General features: G+C 38.8%; 1 protein-coding gene across 1 annotated transcript in view; it reads right to left on the reverse strand.

The window, feature by feature from the left end:
• The window catches only part of LIPI (lipase I), a 40,939-nt gene that overhangs the window by 2,682 nt on the left and 18,964 nt on the right, over positions 1 to 19,293 (reverse strand). The window contains exons 7-8 of the mRNA XM_054712338.1: positions 9,117 to 9,228; positions 6,000 to 6,176 (exon numbers count right to left, since the gene is read on the reverse strand). Of these exons, the coding sequence (XP_054568313.1) occupies positions 6,000 to 6,176; positions 9,117 to 9,228 (289 nt within the window). The remainder of the gene's footprint in view (positions 1 to 5,999; positions 6,177 to 9,116; positions 9,229 to 19,293) is intronic.

Here is a 19,293-nt window from a genome sequence, read left to right on the forward strand (position 1 = left end):
GAAGCAAGAAAATAGACCCACATGATGGTCAATCAATTGAAACTAACCCAGAACTAGCACAAATATAAGAAACAGCAGGCAAGGACATTAAAAGAATTATTATAACTGTATTCCATGCATTCAAATAGTTAAGTAGAGACATAAAAGATTTAAAAAATCAACCCAAATCCAACTTCTAGAGGTGAAAACTACAATCTCTGATATGAAAAGTACCCTGGATGAGATTCATATCTGATTAGACATTCTAGAAGAAAAGAATAGTGGTCTTAAAGATATAGCAACAAAATATATTCAAAATGAAGTAAAAGAGGAATCAAATTTAAAAATTAACAGATTATCAGTGAGCTGTGGGATAATTTCAAGCAGCCTAATAAACTTTAAATAGTCACCAAAGGGAGAGAGAAAGAAAGGACACAGAAAAATATATTTCAAAAAATAGTTACAAATTTTAATAAAACTTGATGAAATCTATAAGATCATACACCCAAGAGGTCAAAAACTCAAAATGCAAGAGGTATGAATAAAATTACATGTCACATATCAAACTCTTTAATATTAGTGATGAGAAAATCTTAAAACTAGCCAGAGAGGAAAAAAAGCATATTTTCTTCATGGGAACAAAGGAAGGATAGTAACAAATTTCTCATTAGAATAAATGCATGGTAGCAGACAGCACAGCAACATCTTTAAAGTCAAAGTAAAAAAAAAAAATTGTCAAACTAGAATTATATAACCAGGTAAATTATTTTTTAAAAGAAGGCATCAAAAAACTTTTTCAGACAAAAGACTGGAAAAAAAAAATTAACAACCAGCAGACCCATACTACAAAAAAACTTAAAGGAAATCCTTTAGTCAAAATATAATTTATACCACATGAAAGTATACATCCACATAAGGTTTAGAAGTACACCAGAAAAGATAACTAAGTGGATAAATATATGAGTTTTCCTAATTATTTATATTATTTGTAATAGTTTTACTCTTTAAAAATATGATACATTGCATTTTGGAATTTTTAGCATATGTACAAGTAAAATGTATGCCAACAACAAAACAAAAGCTAGAATAGAAGAAGTGGAATTACATTACTATACAGTTTTTATGTTACATGTTAAGTGGTAAAATTTACTTGAAGGTAGACTATGATAAACCTCTAAAATAATTTTTAAAGAGTTATAGATAATAAACTTACAAAAGAGAAAATGGAAGCATAAGGCTACTCAATGTACACAAAAGAAGGCAGACAATGAGAAAAATGGAAACAAAGAACAGATAGGAAAAAACTAAAACAAAATAGCAAGATGATAAATTGAAACCAACCACTTTAACAATCATATTAAGTTAAAAGATGTAAATACCCTTAATAAAGTGTCAAAGGTCATCAACATAATTTGACATTACAGAAATGCAAATTAAAAACACAAAGAGATATCTCAATACCTATTAGAATAGTGAAAACAGAAACAAAACAAATAATAAACCTGGCAAAGGTATAGTTTTGGGTGCAGAACAGTGGAATTCTGATATGTGTCAGTTGGAATGCAAAATGTACAGTCACTTAAAAAAACAGTCTGGCAGTTTCTTATAAAGTCAAACATATACTTACAATATGACCCAGCAATCTCATTGATATATATTAATTCAGCCGAAATAAAAACTTATTTTTCACATAAAAATCTGCATGCAAATATTTACGTTGGCTTTATTCAGAGGCAAATATCAAAAACTGTGAACAAACCATGGTGAATGGTAAATGGATAAATGAACTCTGGCATATCCATACATAAAGTACTATTCACCCAAAATTTCCATTGATATCAGAAACAATATGGGTACATTTTAAATGTATGAAGCTAAGTGAAAGAAGCCATACTTAAAAGGCTACAACTATCTGATTCCATTTATATAATGTCTTGAAAAAGTCAAAACCAGGTACAGTGATTGCCAGGGAGTAAGAGTGGGGAATGAGGTTGAAAATAAAAATAAAAAATAAAAAAAAGAACAAGGCAGTTTCTGTGAGAGATGGAAATGCTCTGGATCTTGGTGGTGGTGGTTATATGACTATGAATTTATCAAACTCATGGAACTCTATGCCTAAGAGTACATTTTACTGTTAAGTTTCTAAAGGTAGCTTTAGTCCAGCTTTTCTTAGGAAGTCAAACCAGGTCCCCCCACTGTGAATATCCTTCTCAGTCCCTACATTCGACGGCGCTGCTCCACTGGAAAAACCTGGAAGAGAATTACGCTGCAGTCTCTGCCACAGTCTTTCGCAGAGAGATAATTACTGGTTGAGTGCTTAGCAGTTTAATCTGTACCGTAAGGCATTGCATTTTTATTACTCACGTTCCCAATAATTTGGCAGTGCTAATCCTCATTAATTGCACATTATCTGTTTGGACAGATCTAAATAGGAAAAGCAACTAAATGGTTATGACAATTATCTAGGTAATTAAACTTAAAGCATACATTTTGTCTAAGCATCTGTTAGTATCTCCAGCCAGCAGGGAATAGTAAGAGTTTTGCTAAACACTACAATGTATTTTCGTTGTTTTTTTTTCCCCCCTGAGTAGAAAATAATTGTACTTACATTTTGTAAATTTAGTAAATATTCATAGTCTATTTACGTTAAAATTACAATGCATGCTATCTTTTTCTCTGTGGCATATACCTATGACTTCACCCTAATGAATGAGTTGTATATAATGTCTCTACATAACCCATAATTAAGAAGATAATGAGTCAGATATAACAGTGGTCACATCTGTCTGCCTTTCCTTTCCCCTTATAGTAAGTCATTTAAAAAAGAAAAGTGCTCAGAGAAAGCAATGGCTGTCTGTAAGCTCAACAACTTTCTGTATCAAAGAGAGAGCATCATGAAGTGAGGGGGAAGATTTGAAAAGGTTCTCCCACCTTGACATTTCTTCTATGAATATAAAACAAGGGAAGTTTATATAGCCAGTGTTTCTGACAAGCAAACATTGAGAAAAAATAAAGTATCCAACAATAAAGGAAAAACTAAGTTGAATATGCCACAAAAGATGGCAGCAGTTGACTAACAGTTAGAAAGAGAAAATTGCTTATAACCAGATCTACAACGTTGCAAAGCTTCAGGGACATTATGGTCAGTTGTTATCTATATGAGCAGTGACCCTTGAAGCTACTGCAATGAATGAGCTGCACAATTCTACAAAGATTTAAACAAGAGTACCCAGTTCTAGCATTTGCCTAGATACACAGGGGTGGATTGCCTTTGGATCCTTTTACTGTCCACATGTATACAACTAAATGTCTTTCTTATAAAGCTTCTGTGCTGTATTATGTGCAGAGATTCTAGCTAAATGTCTGGTGTCTGGCCAAGATTTACATTATATGCTTCTTCTACACTATGGAATTATCTCTTTTGTTTCTCTTTCCATTTATGATATATAGGAAGAAGACTTTATTCATGGACAATATGCATCATGTACATCTAAATGCCAGAAACAGAGAATACAACTATAGTCTCTAACTTTACTGTTCATACTCACCTTTCTTTTTATTTATGGATTTTTTTAATTATTAAATTTGTTGAGATGACATCGTTTATAGGGGCATTTCAATAGATTTAAAGTGTGCATTTTTATGATAAAAGATCAGTATATTGCACTGTGTGCACACCACCCAAAGTCAAACCATTTTCCGTCACCATATATTAGGCATACTCACATTTCTTATGTTCACAGAAGTATTAATGGAGAGAATAGGAAAATATGATGGTGCAACAACCCTGGCTTCTTTAAACCTAGCTTTTGGGGATTATAAAAATACAGTTGCTCTTGAACAATGCAGGGGTTAGGAGCACAGGTACCCTGAGCAGTCAAAAATCTGTTTAACTTAAAAAAAATGTTGTTGATTTTTAGAGAGAGAGGAAAGAAGAGGAAGAGAGGGGGAAACATTGACCAGCTGCCTACTGCACACCCCCACCAGGGATCAAGCCTGCAACCAGGAATGGAACCGGCACTCTCTGGGCACATGGCTCAATGCTCAATCACTGAGCCATACCGGCTGGGCTGTGTTTAACTTTTGACCCTCCTAAAATTTAACTACTAATAGCATACTGTTGACCAGAAACCTTACTAATAGATAATGTGAACAGTCAATTAACACCTATTTTGTACGTTATATGCTTTATATACTGTATTCTTACAATAAAGTAAGCTACAGAAAATAAAATATTAGAAAAATCATAAGGAAGAGAAACTATTTACATACTAGAGGGCTGGTGCACGAAATTTGCGGGGGAGAAGTCCCCTCAGCCTGACCTGCACCCTTTCCAATCTGGGACCCCTCTGGAGATGTCCCTAGGGATCGGGCCTAAACGGGCAGTTGGACATCCCTCTCACAACCTGGGACTGCTGGCTCCCAACCACTCACCTGCCTGCCTGCCTGATTGCCCCTAACTGCTTCTGCCTGCCAGCCTGATCGACACCTAACTATTCCCCTGCCAGCCCGATTGCCCCCAACTGCCCTCCCCTGCCGGTGCAATCACCCTCAACTTTCCTCCCCTGCTGGCCCGGTCACCCCAACTGCCCTCCACTGCTGGCCTAGTCACCACTAACTGCCTTCCCCTGCCAGCCTGGTGCCCCCAACTGCCCTCCCCTGCAGGCCTGGTCATCAACTGCCTTCCCCTGCCAGCCTGGTTGCCCCCAACTGCCCTCCCCTGCAGGCCTGGTCCCTAACTGCCCTCCCCTGCAGGCCTGGTCCTCCCCACTGCCCTCCCCTGCATGCCATCTTGTGGTGGCCATCTTGTGGTGGCCATCTTGTGACCACATGGGGGCGGCCATCTTGTACAAGAGTTTGATGGTCAATTTGCATATTACCTCTTTATTATATAGGATTATTCAAAAATTCTTACTTACTAAGTTCAACATTCATAGAAAGGCATTTAGGAAATCAAATATATCAACACAGAAACATACAGAGAAATAAAGTTGACATGCTGCAATCAGCTAAAGAAGAAAGATTTCTAGCAATCCAAAAAACCTATCTTGGTTGATGCACAGCATTAGAACAATTCATATATTCATATTGGCAGTTGATCAAATCATTAAAGATCTCTCAGTAGTTCTGAATGCTTCACATGAGTGTTTTGTGGAAATACGGATTCTGCCATGGCGAACATGTGCATCCATACCATGTGGACAAGGATATTGGGAAGACCTCTTTGGTTGTGAGGACATGAAACCAAAAAGAACATATTAAGTGGTCTTAGAAAATACTGATAGAGTCTCTTGTCTTTGAAAAATGGTACCCACACAGTAACGATGGTGTCATAATTTTTGGAATGAAGATATGTGTGTATTACTGACAAGCCAAGACAGGTGACTGTAAAATTAGAGTGTAAAGTCAGATTCTCCTCATGCTGTTATTGTGCACATGCTAGAGGCTCACTCCTGTCAGCATATTCTTGGGGTTGAATCTCCAGCGAACTGTAGAATCTTAGATACAGAAGATGAAAATTGACATTTTTCTCTTCTCAAATAAAGAGTTATAAAGTTAGACAAAAGAAAAGATCATTGAAAATCATGATCATTTACTAGTATATCTTCCGTAACCATATGTGTCATTATAGAGTTTTCAGTCATTGGACCTCATCTAAAGAATTGTATTTAAGAACTCTAAACCACTCTAAATATATATACATATATAAGAAATTACTGATAAACTTCTAAGGCAGACATTTGTCTTACTTTTTTCATTTTTGTTATGTCTTATGAAGTAATTGTGTGTGTTTTCCCCCACTTGGGTAATGCAATTCCAATGAATCTCATCCAAACAAAAAACAAAACGTAATGCATTTTACACCTTTTAGATACATCTTGAAATACACAATAAGCCAATATTTGAGTACATGAATTCTTAAACCATTTTTTAGCAAACCAATATTTTCAAGTTTAAAATATTTAAATAACATTTAAATATTTAAATGACATATTTAAGTAACATTTTAATTTTCTTACCTTTCTGGATATGTAAGTGATTTTAACATGAGACGCTGGATATTATATTGGCATGTGGAACATTGCTGGTTGGAGCTCTGATAGTATACCAAACCAATGCTTGAAATATTTACAACATCATTTAAAAACTGAGCAAGAATCTTGACTTCTTGAAGTTTATAAAATGATTTGTTCTTCCTAAACAGAAAATTTTATATACTCAGCATATTAGTAATTTGAAATATAACTTCACTCTAAAATCAATATAATATTAACAATGCAGGATAGAAAGAGGCCAATTTTTTAGGAAAGGGCCAAACAATGTGTTTGTTAAAGTATTTATTAAAATAATTTATACAGTAATTTAAAACAAAATAATAAATAATAATAACATTTACATCCCAATATACCATATTTGAAAATACTTTTTGGGGGTAAATTGGGAAATTTTATCTTTCTGACTAGATGTTTAGATTGTTGATTTGTCTAAAATTAGAAAAGTCATCTTCTGCTTCTTTTTGTAGACCCCTGAACAGCTATCATGGAGTGGGTATTCAAATAATAATCTTTTGTTGTTCTCTGCTACTTTATAAAAAAAATATGAATTAAAGGAATAATTCTAAAAGCCTGATATTTAAAAGAAAAATAAATTTAGTATTTTATAAGTACAATTTCCTGAGCATTTATTATGTACCCAGAACATTAATCTAAAGTACACCTTCCCCAACACCATCTACCTCTCATTAAAAAAAAAAAAAAAAAATCATTAAATTTACAAATTTCCTCACCATTTTAAATTGCACCACTGCCTATTGCCCAAACCAGACAACTAGGGTTCACTTTTGATATTATCCTTTCTTTCAATCCCTCCATCGAATCTATCATAAATTCCTACTGACTTTACCTGTGAAAACTCTTGAATCTGTTTTGAATTCATCCTCATTTCTCCACCTCCACTGCAAACCCTCTATCTCAGGACTGTTTCTTGCCCATATTCTTGCAACAGTACCCTGTCTTGCCTGCTTTCAATCCACTGTAGTCAAACTGTTTATCCAAAATAAAAATCCAGTCCTGACCCAACCAGATTGCCTCAGTTAAAACACATCAATGATTTTCATTTTCCCAGTGACTAAAATATAAATCCTGAAACATGTCCTACAAATCTAGTACCTACAAAACCTAGGTGCTCTCTACCTCTCTCCCTGCTTCCATTTGCAGATATAATGCACTTCCTTCAGCCCCTGAAATGGCCTATGATCCTTCCTGCTTCACGATCTTTGTATCAGTCTCTGCCTGGAATACAGCAAAGCAGACTAACTCTAGTTCATCATTTCATTCTCAACCAATAAATGTAAAACATCCTTAAAGAAACTTTTAGTGGCCCCACTAAATAATCCTCATCCCCAATTTTATGTTTCCTTACACATTATAATGTTCCTCAAGACATTTTGAATGGATAGATTATATTTACATATTTTAATAATTATTTCATTATATTTATATCCTTCATTAGGCTGTACGCTTAATGAGGGTAAGACCATATCTATTTTCCTTATCACAGCATCCTCAGCATTTAGCACAGTGCCTACATCAATGTGGATATTCATTAAAATTGTTTGAATAGAAAAATAATGAACAGCATTTTATTTGTATTATATATTTGTAAAGTCTATCTGTTGTACTAGACAAGTTATGTAAAAAAATATATAATTTGCCCCAAATTTCAGCCCCAATTTTAGTGCAGTTCCTGTCCTACAGAAGCTCTCAAGAATTTTTATTGACTGATTAAATTGGTTCCTTTCCATACATCTCCTAGCTCAGTGAATGGCACCATAATTTAAATAGTCATAAAGATTAAAACTTGAGGTCACTCTAGATTGGTTTATTTCCTTCATTTTCACGTGTTTAATCATAAAAATAGATCTATTTAAATTCTAAAAACCCATTTCCACTTACTGGGTTTATGCCCCCATCATATCAATTATTACACTAGTCACCTCTCTGATCTTGTTCCACTCTAATTGCCCCATTACTCATCCATTTGGGGTATTATTCTAACCTGAATATCTGTTATTAAAATCCCCTGTTTAAAATCCTATATTGGCATAATAACATATTTGGTATTTTATTTAATGTATGTGATTTTTTAAAATGTTTTTATTGATTTCAAAGAGAGGAAGAGAGAGATAGAGACATCAATGACAAGAACGAATCATCGATCAACTTCCTCCTGCATGCCCCCTACTGGAGATGTAGACCACAACCCAGGCATATGCCCTGACCAGAAATCCAACCATGACTTCCTGGTTCATGGGTTGATGCTCAACCATGAGCCACACTGGCTGAACATATCTAATGTGTGTGATTATCAAACAATAATGCTTATATAAAAATCAGGATGCAGAACACATTTGCAATAAGATCATAATTTTGCTAAATAAAAAGTAATATGTGTGTGCACAAGGGTATGTACAAGAAGAAGATATAGGAGGAAAAGGAGGAGATAAAGAAGGAAAGGTGTAGAAATTGGCTATAAACCAAATGGTAAATCTAAATATCCCTAGATGATATAATTATAGATTATTCTAATTTGCTACTATATAATAAGACATGCTTTTTACAGCAAGAAAATATTCCTATTTTAATTTTCAAAAGAGAAATAAAAGGTCATGTAGCAGTCTCTTACTTCCTCGGCATCTAAAACAGTTTAAATACCAAAGCATGACTAAATTTATTAGCAAAGAATTATTAATAAAAACATAAATTAATTGGCCAGGTTTAGATGGACAGATTTACCATGGGTAAGTGTTCCATATTTTATATTCCTTTATTTTAAAATTCATAAATTCAAGTATTTGAATAAAACACATTAATATTTCATGGTGTTCTGCACAGAACATGATGTTTGTAAAAGTAATCAAGACTTATAATTTATTTGCCTTCTGAACAAGTGTGAAACAACTGCTCTACGACTGTAGTCTGTGTGCTATTATTGAAATTAGGAACATTCCTATCTCCATGCCTTTGAAAGCACCCTGCATAGAAAATCCACACTATTTGGATTATCTTCCAAATTGGATCCTCAAAAACAACCAAACATTTAATTTATGAATAAAAATAATATTAAATTATACTTACTTATAGAGCCTTGGTTCTTCAACCCTTCCAAGCTGGTTTAATAATTTAAATGTAATATAGCCATCCTTCATAGTGTTATCCAAAACAATTACACTGAGAACAAAATAATAAGCTACAAAACAAAAATACAAAATACAGTTCACATTTTTAAAATAAAATGTTTTGGCACATACACAGATACACATGTATATATATAAGCACATATTATATATGTAAATAATCTCAAGAGGCATTTATTTGGTATATGGATAATATATTTTACTTCTTATCAATTTTTAACTAGTCTTGAAAATGAGAAATGACAAAGCCTGCCAGACATCATGGGTATGGTGAAGAGGTGAACAAATAATTAGTGAATACTAACTCTTTTGCAAACCAAAAGTTTTCAGAATTTAGGTTAATTAAACTATTTTTAAAAATATATTACCTATAAAGTAAATATAACGTTCCCTAGTTATCAAATTAATAGTCCTAGCTGAGCTTGCTTGACAAATATAATTCCCAAATTCACTGGTTGTTTAGGATTGACTATGAAATTAAATAATCATAGGTAGATTAAGCTCATAGTTCTTATTCAAAATGCTCCTATTAAAAATTGATACAGTATATCTTTCAGAGGCAAGGATTCTGAACTTACCACTATCCTATCTAATAAAGAGGGAATATGCTAATTGACTGTCATGCCTTCACAAAGATGGCGGCACCTACAGCCAATAAGGAGGGAATATGCTAATTGACTGCCATGCCCTCAAAGATGGCAGCACCCACAGACACAAGATGGCAGCGCCCAGTCCCCTCAGCCCTGCTGGGTTGGAAGGCACGTGGCACAGCTGGGCCCACCCCCAGGCGGGTCTGGCCACTCCACTCGCCTGCCTCTGGAGTCCCCCAGTCCCCTCAGTGCCAGTGCCCCAGCTGCCCAGGGATGGCCCAAGGCACAGGCAAGCCTCGGATGTCAGCTGCCCAGCCAACATCCGAGGTGCAGGCAAGCCTCGGGAGTCGGCTGCCCAGCCGCCCAGCGTCGCCCGAGGGTTGCACTGCTGGCAGTGGAAGCAGAAGAGGTGTGATGGGGCATCACCTTCCCCTGATTGCCGGGTTGCCTCCTGTCCCTGAGCCGGGCTGAGGGACCCCCCCCCCCTCCTCCAGTGCATGAATTTTCATGCACCGGGCCGCTAGTAGTCTATATTGACTGGGCTAAACAGAAAGTTCTGATCCTCTGTGAGTTTCCCCAAGTACTGAACACCATGCCCTAATGGTGTTGAAGAACCAAGGCTCTATAAGTAAGTATAATTTAATATATAAACAGGACATGGAATGCATGAAATTTTCTTGTGAGAAATACATGTAACTTCTGGTCTTATACTTAGTACTACCTCAAATAAGGTAATGGATTTATAATTGGACCTCATCCATTTCTAACACAAGATATATATAGGAATGCTTCTTACTTTGAAGTGACTGCCCAGCTTTAGACAAAATATGTTGGTTCACCTCACCCAAAAAAGACAGGTGTTCAGACTTGCTCACGTGAATTGTGGCAGCATAACATATGGAGGTATTACAGAATAGGCCTCCTTTCTGCTAAAGCGCATAGACATTTTGGATATACAATCCATAAATTAAATTACAACAAAGTTCAGATGAAGAAGGGGACTATTAGGAGGCACTTAAGAACTGGGTGTAGCATGAAAACAGAGGCTGAAGTGTCAACTTCCATGCTGGAACAGAAGATGTGATGTTAAGTTACATGAAAAACATGCTCACCTGTCTGAATTCAAATAAGGACTCAGACTTGGAGACACAAAGGCAGAGAAAACAAAACTTTTAATGGCGGTCTTGCAAGACCGGGTGTCCGGTTGAGCAGGCATACCCTTTTGAGCAGTTGCCACAAGCAGCTTATCCCTCGTGCACAAGAGTCTCTCCCCGGCTCCTCATCTGTTGAGTACTATGGGGTTAGCATTCTTCCCTGAATGTCACCTCGGTCTTATTGTTCCCTATTGGGTTATTCAAAAAGGAGGCTGAGGATCTTTCTAGCTGCCCCCACCTCCCTGGGCTGGGAAGGTCTTCCTGGAATAGGTGCTGTTGGTCACATACACGATTCCCTGTTCTTCCTACAGTTTGCCCTGGGACTTTATTTGTGTAAGCCTTGTGGTTCAGTCACTGGCTGGGAAGCATGCTGCTAGTATATTCCCACTGAAAGCTAACTACACTGAAGATAGACCACAGAGGCTTATTTTCTACAAGTAATAAGGCTAAAATAAAAATCCCTGCACAGTATTTTATTTATTAGGGTCTTAGGTTAAGTAAAAAAAAGACACAATTATCTGAAACTAAATAAAACACCACATAATATGGAATTTAAATTTACATTCACCACCTGATGAGGCCCCTCTCCCCAATTTGTATTAAAAATGCGCCAGGATTATGGAACATAAATTCTGGGTGGAAAAATCCAACTTTTTCTGATGGGAGAGATTTTGAAGAAGAGCTGAGTGTTAAGAATTTTCTGTAATAGAAGAAGACATAGATTTTTATTTTGATAGAACAAATATTTTTGTTTCCTTTAGATAGAGACTGGGACTGATCATTAAGACTACAAAATTATAATAAATCATGTTTAGATTAATAGATAGATAAATGTAACCAAAAGAAAACCACAGATTTCTGTATAGAACAATTGCATTGACAATAAATTAAAAAAAATAAATTTATATGAAAAAATAAAATCAATATCTTCAAAGTGCTGAGCAAAAATAATTCTTGATGTAGAATTATATCCTGAACTAATTTTATATTGCAGAATAAGAGAAAGATAAGATGATTTCAAGAAAACACAAAACAAAAACTGAGAGGGACTATAGTGAAAAGTCATTAAGTATCTATTTCAGCAAGATAGAAGTTAGACCCAGAAGAAAAAAGTGGGGGAAACAGGGTAAGATAAAATGTAAAAAAATAAAATTATTAAATATAAGTGAGCATTTGATATAGTAATAATATTCACAATAAATATTGTTAGGTAAGAAGTAAAATAAAATAATACAGAATATAATGTAGAAGATAGAAAAGAAGACACACAATTCAAAAGCTCTATGAGGCAAATTCCTGTGATAGAATCCAATAAATAGTTTTTGAGGCAAGATGCATTCTTATATGTAAAGCAAAAAAAGAAGCAAGTTGCCAGGGAGATATAACAATCCTGAAACTTCATAATCTAAAGAATTACATCATCAGAATACATAAGCAAAAACTTAAACAATGTGACTGCCTGCTAAAAGAGAGATTTAAATATAACTCAAAATCCTAACATAATAGACAAAATGTCCAGGATGTGATTGAAAATTATCCATTATACTTAGAACAAAGAAAATCACATCTTTGGTGAGAAAAGACAATCAACTATTGCTAGCACTGAGATGACTCAGATGCCAGGATTATCTGACAAGAATTTTAAGGAAGCCATCATAAAAATACTTCAAAGTCACAGTCTTTTAAACAATAAAGGAATAGAAAAATTCTCAGCAAGTAAATAGAAGCTATAAAAGAAAATGAAGTAGAAATTACATAAATAAAAAATATAACAACATAAAAAAGTCATTGGATATGCTCAATAGTAGAGTGGAGATGAACAGGATAGAAATCAGTGAACTTGAAAACAGGTAAATCTGCCACTCATTCTGTATAACAGAGAAAAAACAGACTAAGAAAAAAAATGAACAGAGTCTCAGGGACCTGTGGAACCATAACAAAGATGTAATATGTGTGTTAGCAGAGTGTAAGAGGATGGAAAAGAGAATGGAACTGAAAGAATATTCAAAGAAATAATATCTGAAAACTTTCTAAATTTGGTAAAGAAAAAAAAAACACCACACAGATTCAAGAAGTTGAGTAAAACTGGATAAACCTAAAGAAATCCTCACCAAGATATATCATAATTAAAGTCTACAAAATTACAAATAAAGAATATAATCTTGAAAGCAGCCAAAGAGAAACACTATAGGAGAACACCAATTTGAGTCACAAAAGATTCCTTACCTGAAACCACAGAGGCCAAAAGGAAGTGGCACAACATTTTTCAAGTACTAAAAGAAAGAATATCTTATATCCAGCCAAACTATCCTTTGAGAACAAAGAAGAACTAAAGACAATCTCAAAGAAAAACTAAAGGAATTTCTCATTACCAAACCCATTCTTAATTATTAAAAGAGTGAATTTCTTTAAACATAAATTAATTGATAAAATAAATATTCTTGGAACATAAGAAACAAAGAGGGAACAATGGAAAGATAAGATATATGGGTACATACAATAAATTATCTCTTTTATCATGAATTTATAAATCTGATTTTATAAATTGATGATTACAACAAAAATTGTCATACAACCAAATACTAAGACAATGACATTTAAAAGTGGAGAATGTAAAGGTGCCTAAATAGAAGTGAGGTTCCCACATTTCACTAAAGTGGTAAAACATTGAGAACAGTAGATTTAAAAAATCACATATGCATATTCTAATTGTGGTAAACCTCCCCAAATATGTCATGTCCTAATCTCTGGAACTTTTCTTCTTTTTTTTTAATATATTTTATTGATTTTTTACAGAGAGGAAGAGAGATAGAAACATCGATGAGAGAGAAACATCGATCAGCTGCCTCTTGCACACTCCTCACTGGGAATGTGCCCGCAACCAAGGTACATGCCCTTGACCGGAATCGAACCTGGGACCCTTCAGTCCGCAGGCCGTCGCTCTATCCACTGAGCCAAACTGGTTTCGGCCTAATCTCTGGAACTTTTCAATATGTTACCTTAAGTGCCAAAGGATAATGAAGATAGCAAATGTAATTTATGTTGTTAAACAGCTGGCATTAAAATAGAAAAGATTACCCTAAACTATCCAAGTGGGTCCAATGTAATCGCAAGAATTGCAATCACAAGACCTTAAAAGCAGAAGAGGAAGACAAAATAAGAGAATCTAAAAAATAGATGTGATGCAGAAGAGTTAAAGTGAAACAATGTGAGGAATCAATCCAATATTTTAGAAGATGAGGCCACAAACCAAGGAATGCAGACAGCCTCTAAGCTCAAAAAGTCAAGGAAATAGATTCTCCCACTTGAGCCTCCAGAAAGGAACTCAGTCCTGCTGACATCTTGATTTTACACAATAACACTTGTTTCAGACTTCTGATCTACATAACTATATATATATATATATATATATATATATATATATATATATATATATATATACTAGAGGCCCGGTGCACAAAATTCGTGCACGGAGGGGGGTTCTCCCTCAGCCCAGCCTGTACCCTCTCCAATATGAGACCCCTAGAGGGATGTCCGACTGCCCGTTTAGGCCCGATCCCAGTGGTGGGATCGGGCCTAAACGGGCAGTCGGACATCCCTCTCACAATCCAGGACTGCTGGCTCCCAACTGCTTGCCTGCCTGCCTTCCTGATTGGCCCTAACCGCTTCTGCCTGCCAGCCTGATCACCCCCTAACCACTCCGCTGCCAGCCTGATTAATGCCTAACAGCTCCCCTGCCAGCCTGTTTGCCCCCAACTTCCCTCCTCTGCCGGCCTGGTCACTCCTAACTGCCCTCTCCTGCAGAGTTGATCACCTCCAACTGCCCTTCCTTGCAGGCCTGGTCCCTCTCAACTGCCCTCCCTTGCAGGCCGGGTGCCTCTCAACTGCCCTCTCCTGCTGGCCATCTTGTGGTGGCGATCTTGTGTCCACATGGGGGCAGGATCTTTGACCACATGGGGGCAGCTATATTGTGTGTTGCAGTGATGATCAATCTGCATATTACTCTTTTATTAGATAGGATAGAGGCCTGGTACAGGGGTGGGGGCCAGCTGGTTTGCCCTGAAGGGTGTCCCAGATCAGGTGGGGTTTCCCTTGGGGTGTGGGGCGGCCTGAGCGAGGGGCCTGTGGTGGTTTGCAGGCCGGCCATGCCCCCTGGTAACCCAAACAGAGGCCCTGGTATCTGGAATTTATTTTCCTTCTACAACTGAAACTTTGTAGCCTGGAGCGGAGCCAAGCCAAGCCTGGGGCTCTCTCCGAGGCCTGCAGCCATTTCTGTTGGGGTTATAATTGAAACTTTGTTGCCTTAAGCAGGTGAGCCCGGCCAGGGTGTGTGGAAAGCTTTGCTTCCCCTGTTGCCGGCGGCAACCCTGGCCTGCTCTCTCAAGCTCCATTCTGCCGCCATTTGTTTGAATTTGTTTACCTTCTATGATTGAAACTTTGTAGCTTGAGTGGAGGCTTAGGCCTGGCAATGGCAGGCGGAAAGCTTGGCTTCCTCTGTTACCTAGGAAACCTTGCTCTCTGTGGCTGTAGCCATCTTGGTTTGGGTTAATTTGCGTACTCACTCTGATTGGATGGTGGGCGTGGCTTGTGGGCGTGGCTTGTGGGTGTGTCAGAGGTATGGTCAATTTGCATATTTGTCTATTATTAGATTATATATATATATGCATATATATATATATATATATAGAGAGAGAGAGAGAGAGAGAGAGAGAGTCCCTAACGACCGAAACAACCAAACAACCAGTTGCCATGAGGTGGCACTGAGCACCTCTCTGTCCCTTCCCCCAGCCCGAAGGCTCCCATCACTGGGTGGCCAACGGGGAACCAAGGGGAACCAGGCTGGTGGCAGTGGATCGGGACTGGGGACTGGTGAGTGGGCCCACGGCAGACCTCCTGGTCCCTCCCCCGAGCTGGCAGGCTCCAATCCATCCTCAGTTTCTTCTGAAAGGATCGTGGCTCCTCCACTGCACAGCCCCCCCCCTCCCCCGGATACGGACTCACTGCTGTGAGAGGCTCTGGAAGGGAGACTACAGTGACCCTCAGCCTTCCCTGCTGGGAGGTGGACGGAGAGCATCAGCTTTAAAGCGCAAACACCCTCCTCTGGAAAAACTGCCACCTCCCTACGCCAATGCTGCTTCCCTGTCTGCAAGAAACTGCTCAAGCTCCTCCCTGTGGGATGGGCGGGGCCAGAGCCTGAGTTGAGTGGTTCCACCATGGGGGAGGGGCCGAGCCAGGCAGCTGGGCCAGTGCAGGGAAGGAGGGAGGGAAGGCAGGGCAGGAGCAAGGGGGAAGCCCTGGTTCCCTGCACCTCCTCCTTCAGGCATAGCCCTTCCAGGTGTTAGGATAAAGAGTTGTGTTTTTCTAACTCTGTCCAGGTAAAGGAAACAAGTGTCTGTTGACTTCCGATCTTACTCTCCCAGCCGCCAGTTAATCCCTCTGGATGCATCATATCCAACCTCCAAAGGATCCGAGGGGCAGGTTCAACCTTCGTTCCATAGGTGAGGAAACTGACCAATAAACACATGGGTCTCATAACTCAGTGTCAGCTCCCGCAGAAATCCCGGGTAATAACTCAGATTGTATATCTAAGGGCACATTTTCTTCTGTTTTCATGTGTTTAATTCAACCCCAGGAATTAAATAATACAATAAAGAATAAAATGAGTTCTGAGGGCTCAGCATTGTATTCCCAGAGCCTTTGGTCCCACATAAACCACAGAGCTCAGTTATCCTGAGATGAAAGAAAAGGAAAGAGAAACATGAAAGGTTTCCCAGCTCAGTCACAGAGACATCTCATAGCCACATACTAAGGACACGGCATTAACTTAGGGGTGGAAAGGACACAAATGAAATAGAAGATGGAGCCATTTCCGTTCAGATTCAAACCAAGTTAACGAGGCAGAAGAAACACTGGACGCCATGGAAGAATAAGATGAAACAGCCCGGTAGGGAGTGTCACCTCGCAGGGACAGCACCTGGGGCTCCAGACATGACAGGAGGAGGGAGGGGACTGGGTGAGAGGAAGTGCATGGAAAGGCCTGGGAGTAGGAACAAGAGGGTGATATGCAGAAGGTGGGCCCCACCGGGTGACGTCAGGGGACAAGCCTGCGGGAGGTGGCCAAGTGCCCCCACCTCTGCTGAGGGTGCATGCGTCTGTCCTGGGAGCTGCGGCTGATGGAGAGGGAGGCTATGGCTCTATGTGGATGAGTTGCCAATGAGAGCCTCCCTGCAGCCAGAGTACTCAGTGTTCTCAACACAGCGGGAGTACAGGATCATGTACACAACGTCACAAAAGAAAAAGCATCCTATTCCCAACTTATTCACAGACTTCTATTTCTGGTGTCTATATTCCCAATGTGTCCACAAGAACATTTGGAAAAAGAAAAATGATTTGTATGTGATATGACTGCATCTTTAGAAAACCCAAGTGATTACAACCAGGGCACTTTTAACACCTAATGAGCCAAACACACTGATGAACAAAAAGAGACCCAGAGACACAGACGCACCTCAGAGGGAAGGTGGGGGAGGGTGGGTGGTGGGAAAAGGTCAACCAATGGCCTGTGTACATATATGCATCACCCCTGGACACAGACAGTGGGGTGGTGAGGGTCTGGGGCAGGGAGTAGGCTGGAAAAAGTTAATGCAGGGAAAGGGGACCTATGTAAACCTTTCAACAATAAAGTTTTAATAAAAAGAGTAAAAAATAAAATTAAATTAAAAAGGTCTTTTAAAGAAAAGAAAAGCCAAGAATAACTGTTCTGGCCGGGTGGCTCCGTTGGTTGGAGCTTCGTCCAAAGATCTTATATGCATACTAGAGGCCTGGTGCACGTGCATTAGTGGGGTCCCTCGGCCTGGCCTGTGGGGATCAGGCCAAAACCAGCTGTCTGACATCCCTCGAGGGGTCCTGGATTGCAAGAGGGTGCAGGCCAGGCCGAGGGACCCCACCGGTACACGAATCTGTGCACCGGGCCTCTAGTAGGCTAATAGAACTATTCAGATGGAAGTATATACCACCACTCATATAAAGTAAAAAAATAAAGAAGGATAATTCTGAGAGCCTAGAATATGGACTTGTGAAACCGAAGGGCAGAACCCAGGGTTAATTAACCAGAGGGGACTATTCCTGGGCCTTGAAACCAAATGAAATTTGTCTCACTGAACTGTAAAATTGCTTAAGACCATTGACTCCATTTTCCTTTTATTTTTTTCTCTTTGAACAGGAATGTCTTTAACTAGTCTCCTTTGCCTGACTCACCACTCTATTTTGGGAGCAAGTAACTTAATTCTTCAGTTTCATAGGCTCACAAGTGGAGACAAATTGTGCCCAAAAATAAGAGTCTATCTAGAGTCTCACCCAAATCTGATTTACATTTAGAATTAAATTATAAGATTTGGAATATTTTATCTGATGAGATTAGATGAGATTTTTGAGTTGATAATGTTTGAGATCAACCAACAAAATCTTATCCTATCTAATAAAAGAGTAATATGCAAATTAACCATCACTCCGCAACAAAATGGCAGCACCCATAGCCACAAGATGGCGGCACCCAGTCCTCTCAGCCCCGCTAGAGTCTCCCAGTCCCAGGGAGGGCTGCCGCTGAGAGCCGGGCAGCCCCGGGGGTGTCCAGCTGGGAGGCGCCCCCATCCCCTCCCAGCGGCAGCCCCAGGTGTCGGGCTTGGAGGCACCCACACCCCCAGGGAGCTATTCGAGTACTGATGATTCTACCAAAGGGAAAGTTTAGAGAAAGAGAGGACAGAAAAGGAATACAAGGAGAAAAGAAAGAAAGGACAAAAGATGAAGCATCAAGAAAAAGAAAGAGAAGGAAAAAGGAAGAAACAACCACATGATATCACCTTTCCAAGTCTCATGAAATTCCTGTTTAATGAGTTTATTTTATGACACTTTTAGTTTGGGTTTACATTTTTACTTGTTTGTCAAGACCACTGCAGGTACACTGTCCAATATGTTTTTTTAAAATACATTTTATTGATTTTTTACAGAGAGGAAGGAAAGGGATAGAGAGCTAGAAACATCTATGAGAGAGAAACATCGATCAGCTGCCTCCTGCAGTATATGCCCCCACCAAGGTACATGCCCTTGACCGGAATCAAACTTGGGACCTTTGCGTCTGCAGGCTGACACTCCATCCACTGAGCCAAACCAGTTAGGGCTGTCCAATATGTTAAAGAAAAAATCCTATCTAATAAAGAGGGAATATGCAGGGGAGGGCATTTGGGGGTGACCAGGCTGTCAGGGAAGAGCAGTTAGGGATGATCTGGCTGGCAGGGGAGCAGTTAGGCATCGATCAGGCTGGCAGGGGAGTAGTTAGGGAGTGATCAGGCTGTCAGGCAGAAGCAGTTAGGGGCAA

Source organism: Eptesicus fuscus, chromosome 3 (assembly GCF_027574615.1).
Source record: "Eptesicus fuscus isolate TK198812 chromosome 3, DD_ASM_mEF_20220401, whole genome shotgun sequence".
NCBI classification, from domain to species: Eukaryota; Metazoa; Chordata; class Mammalia; order Chiroptera; family Vespertilionidae; genus Eptesicus; species Eptesicus fuscus.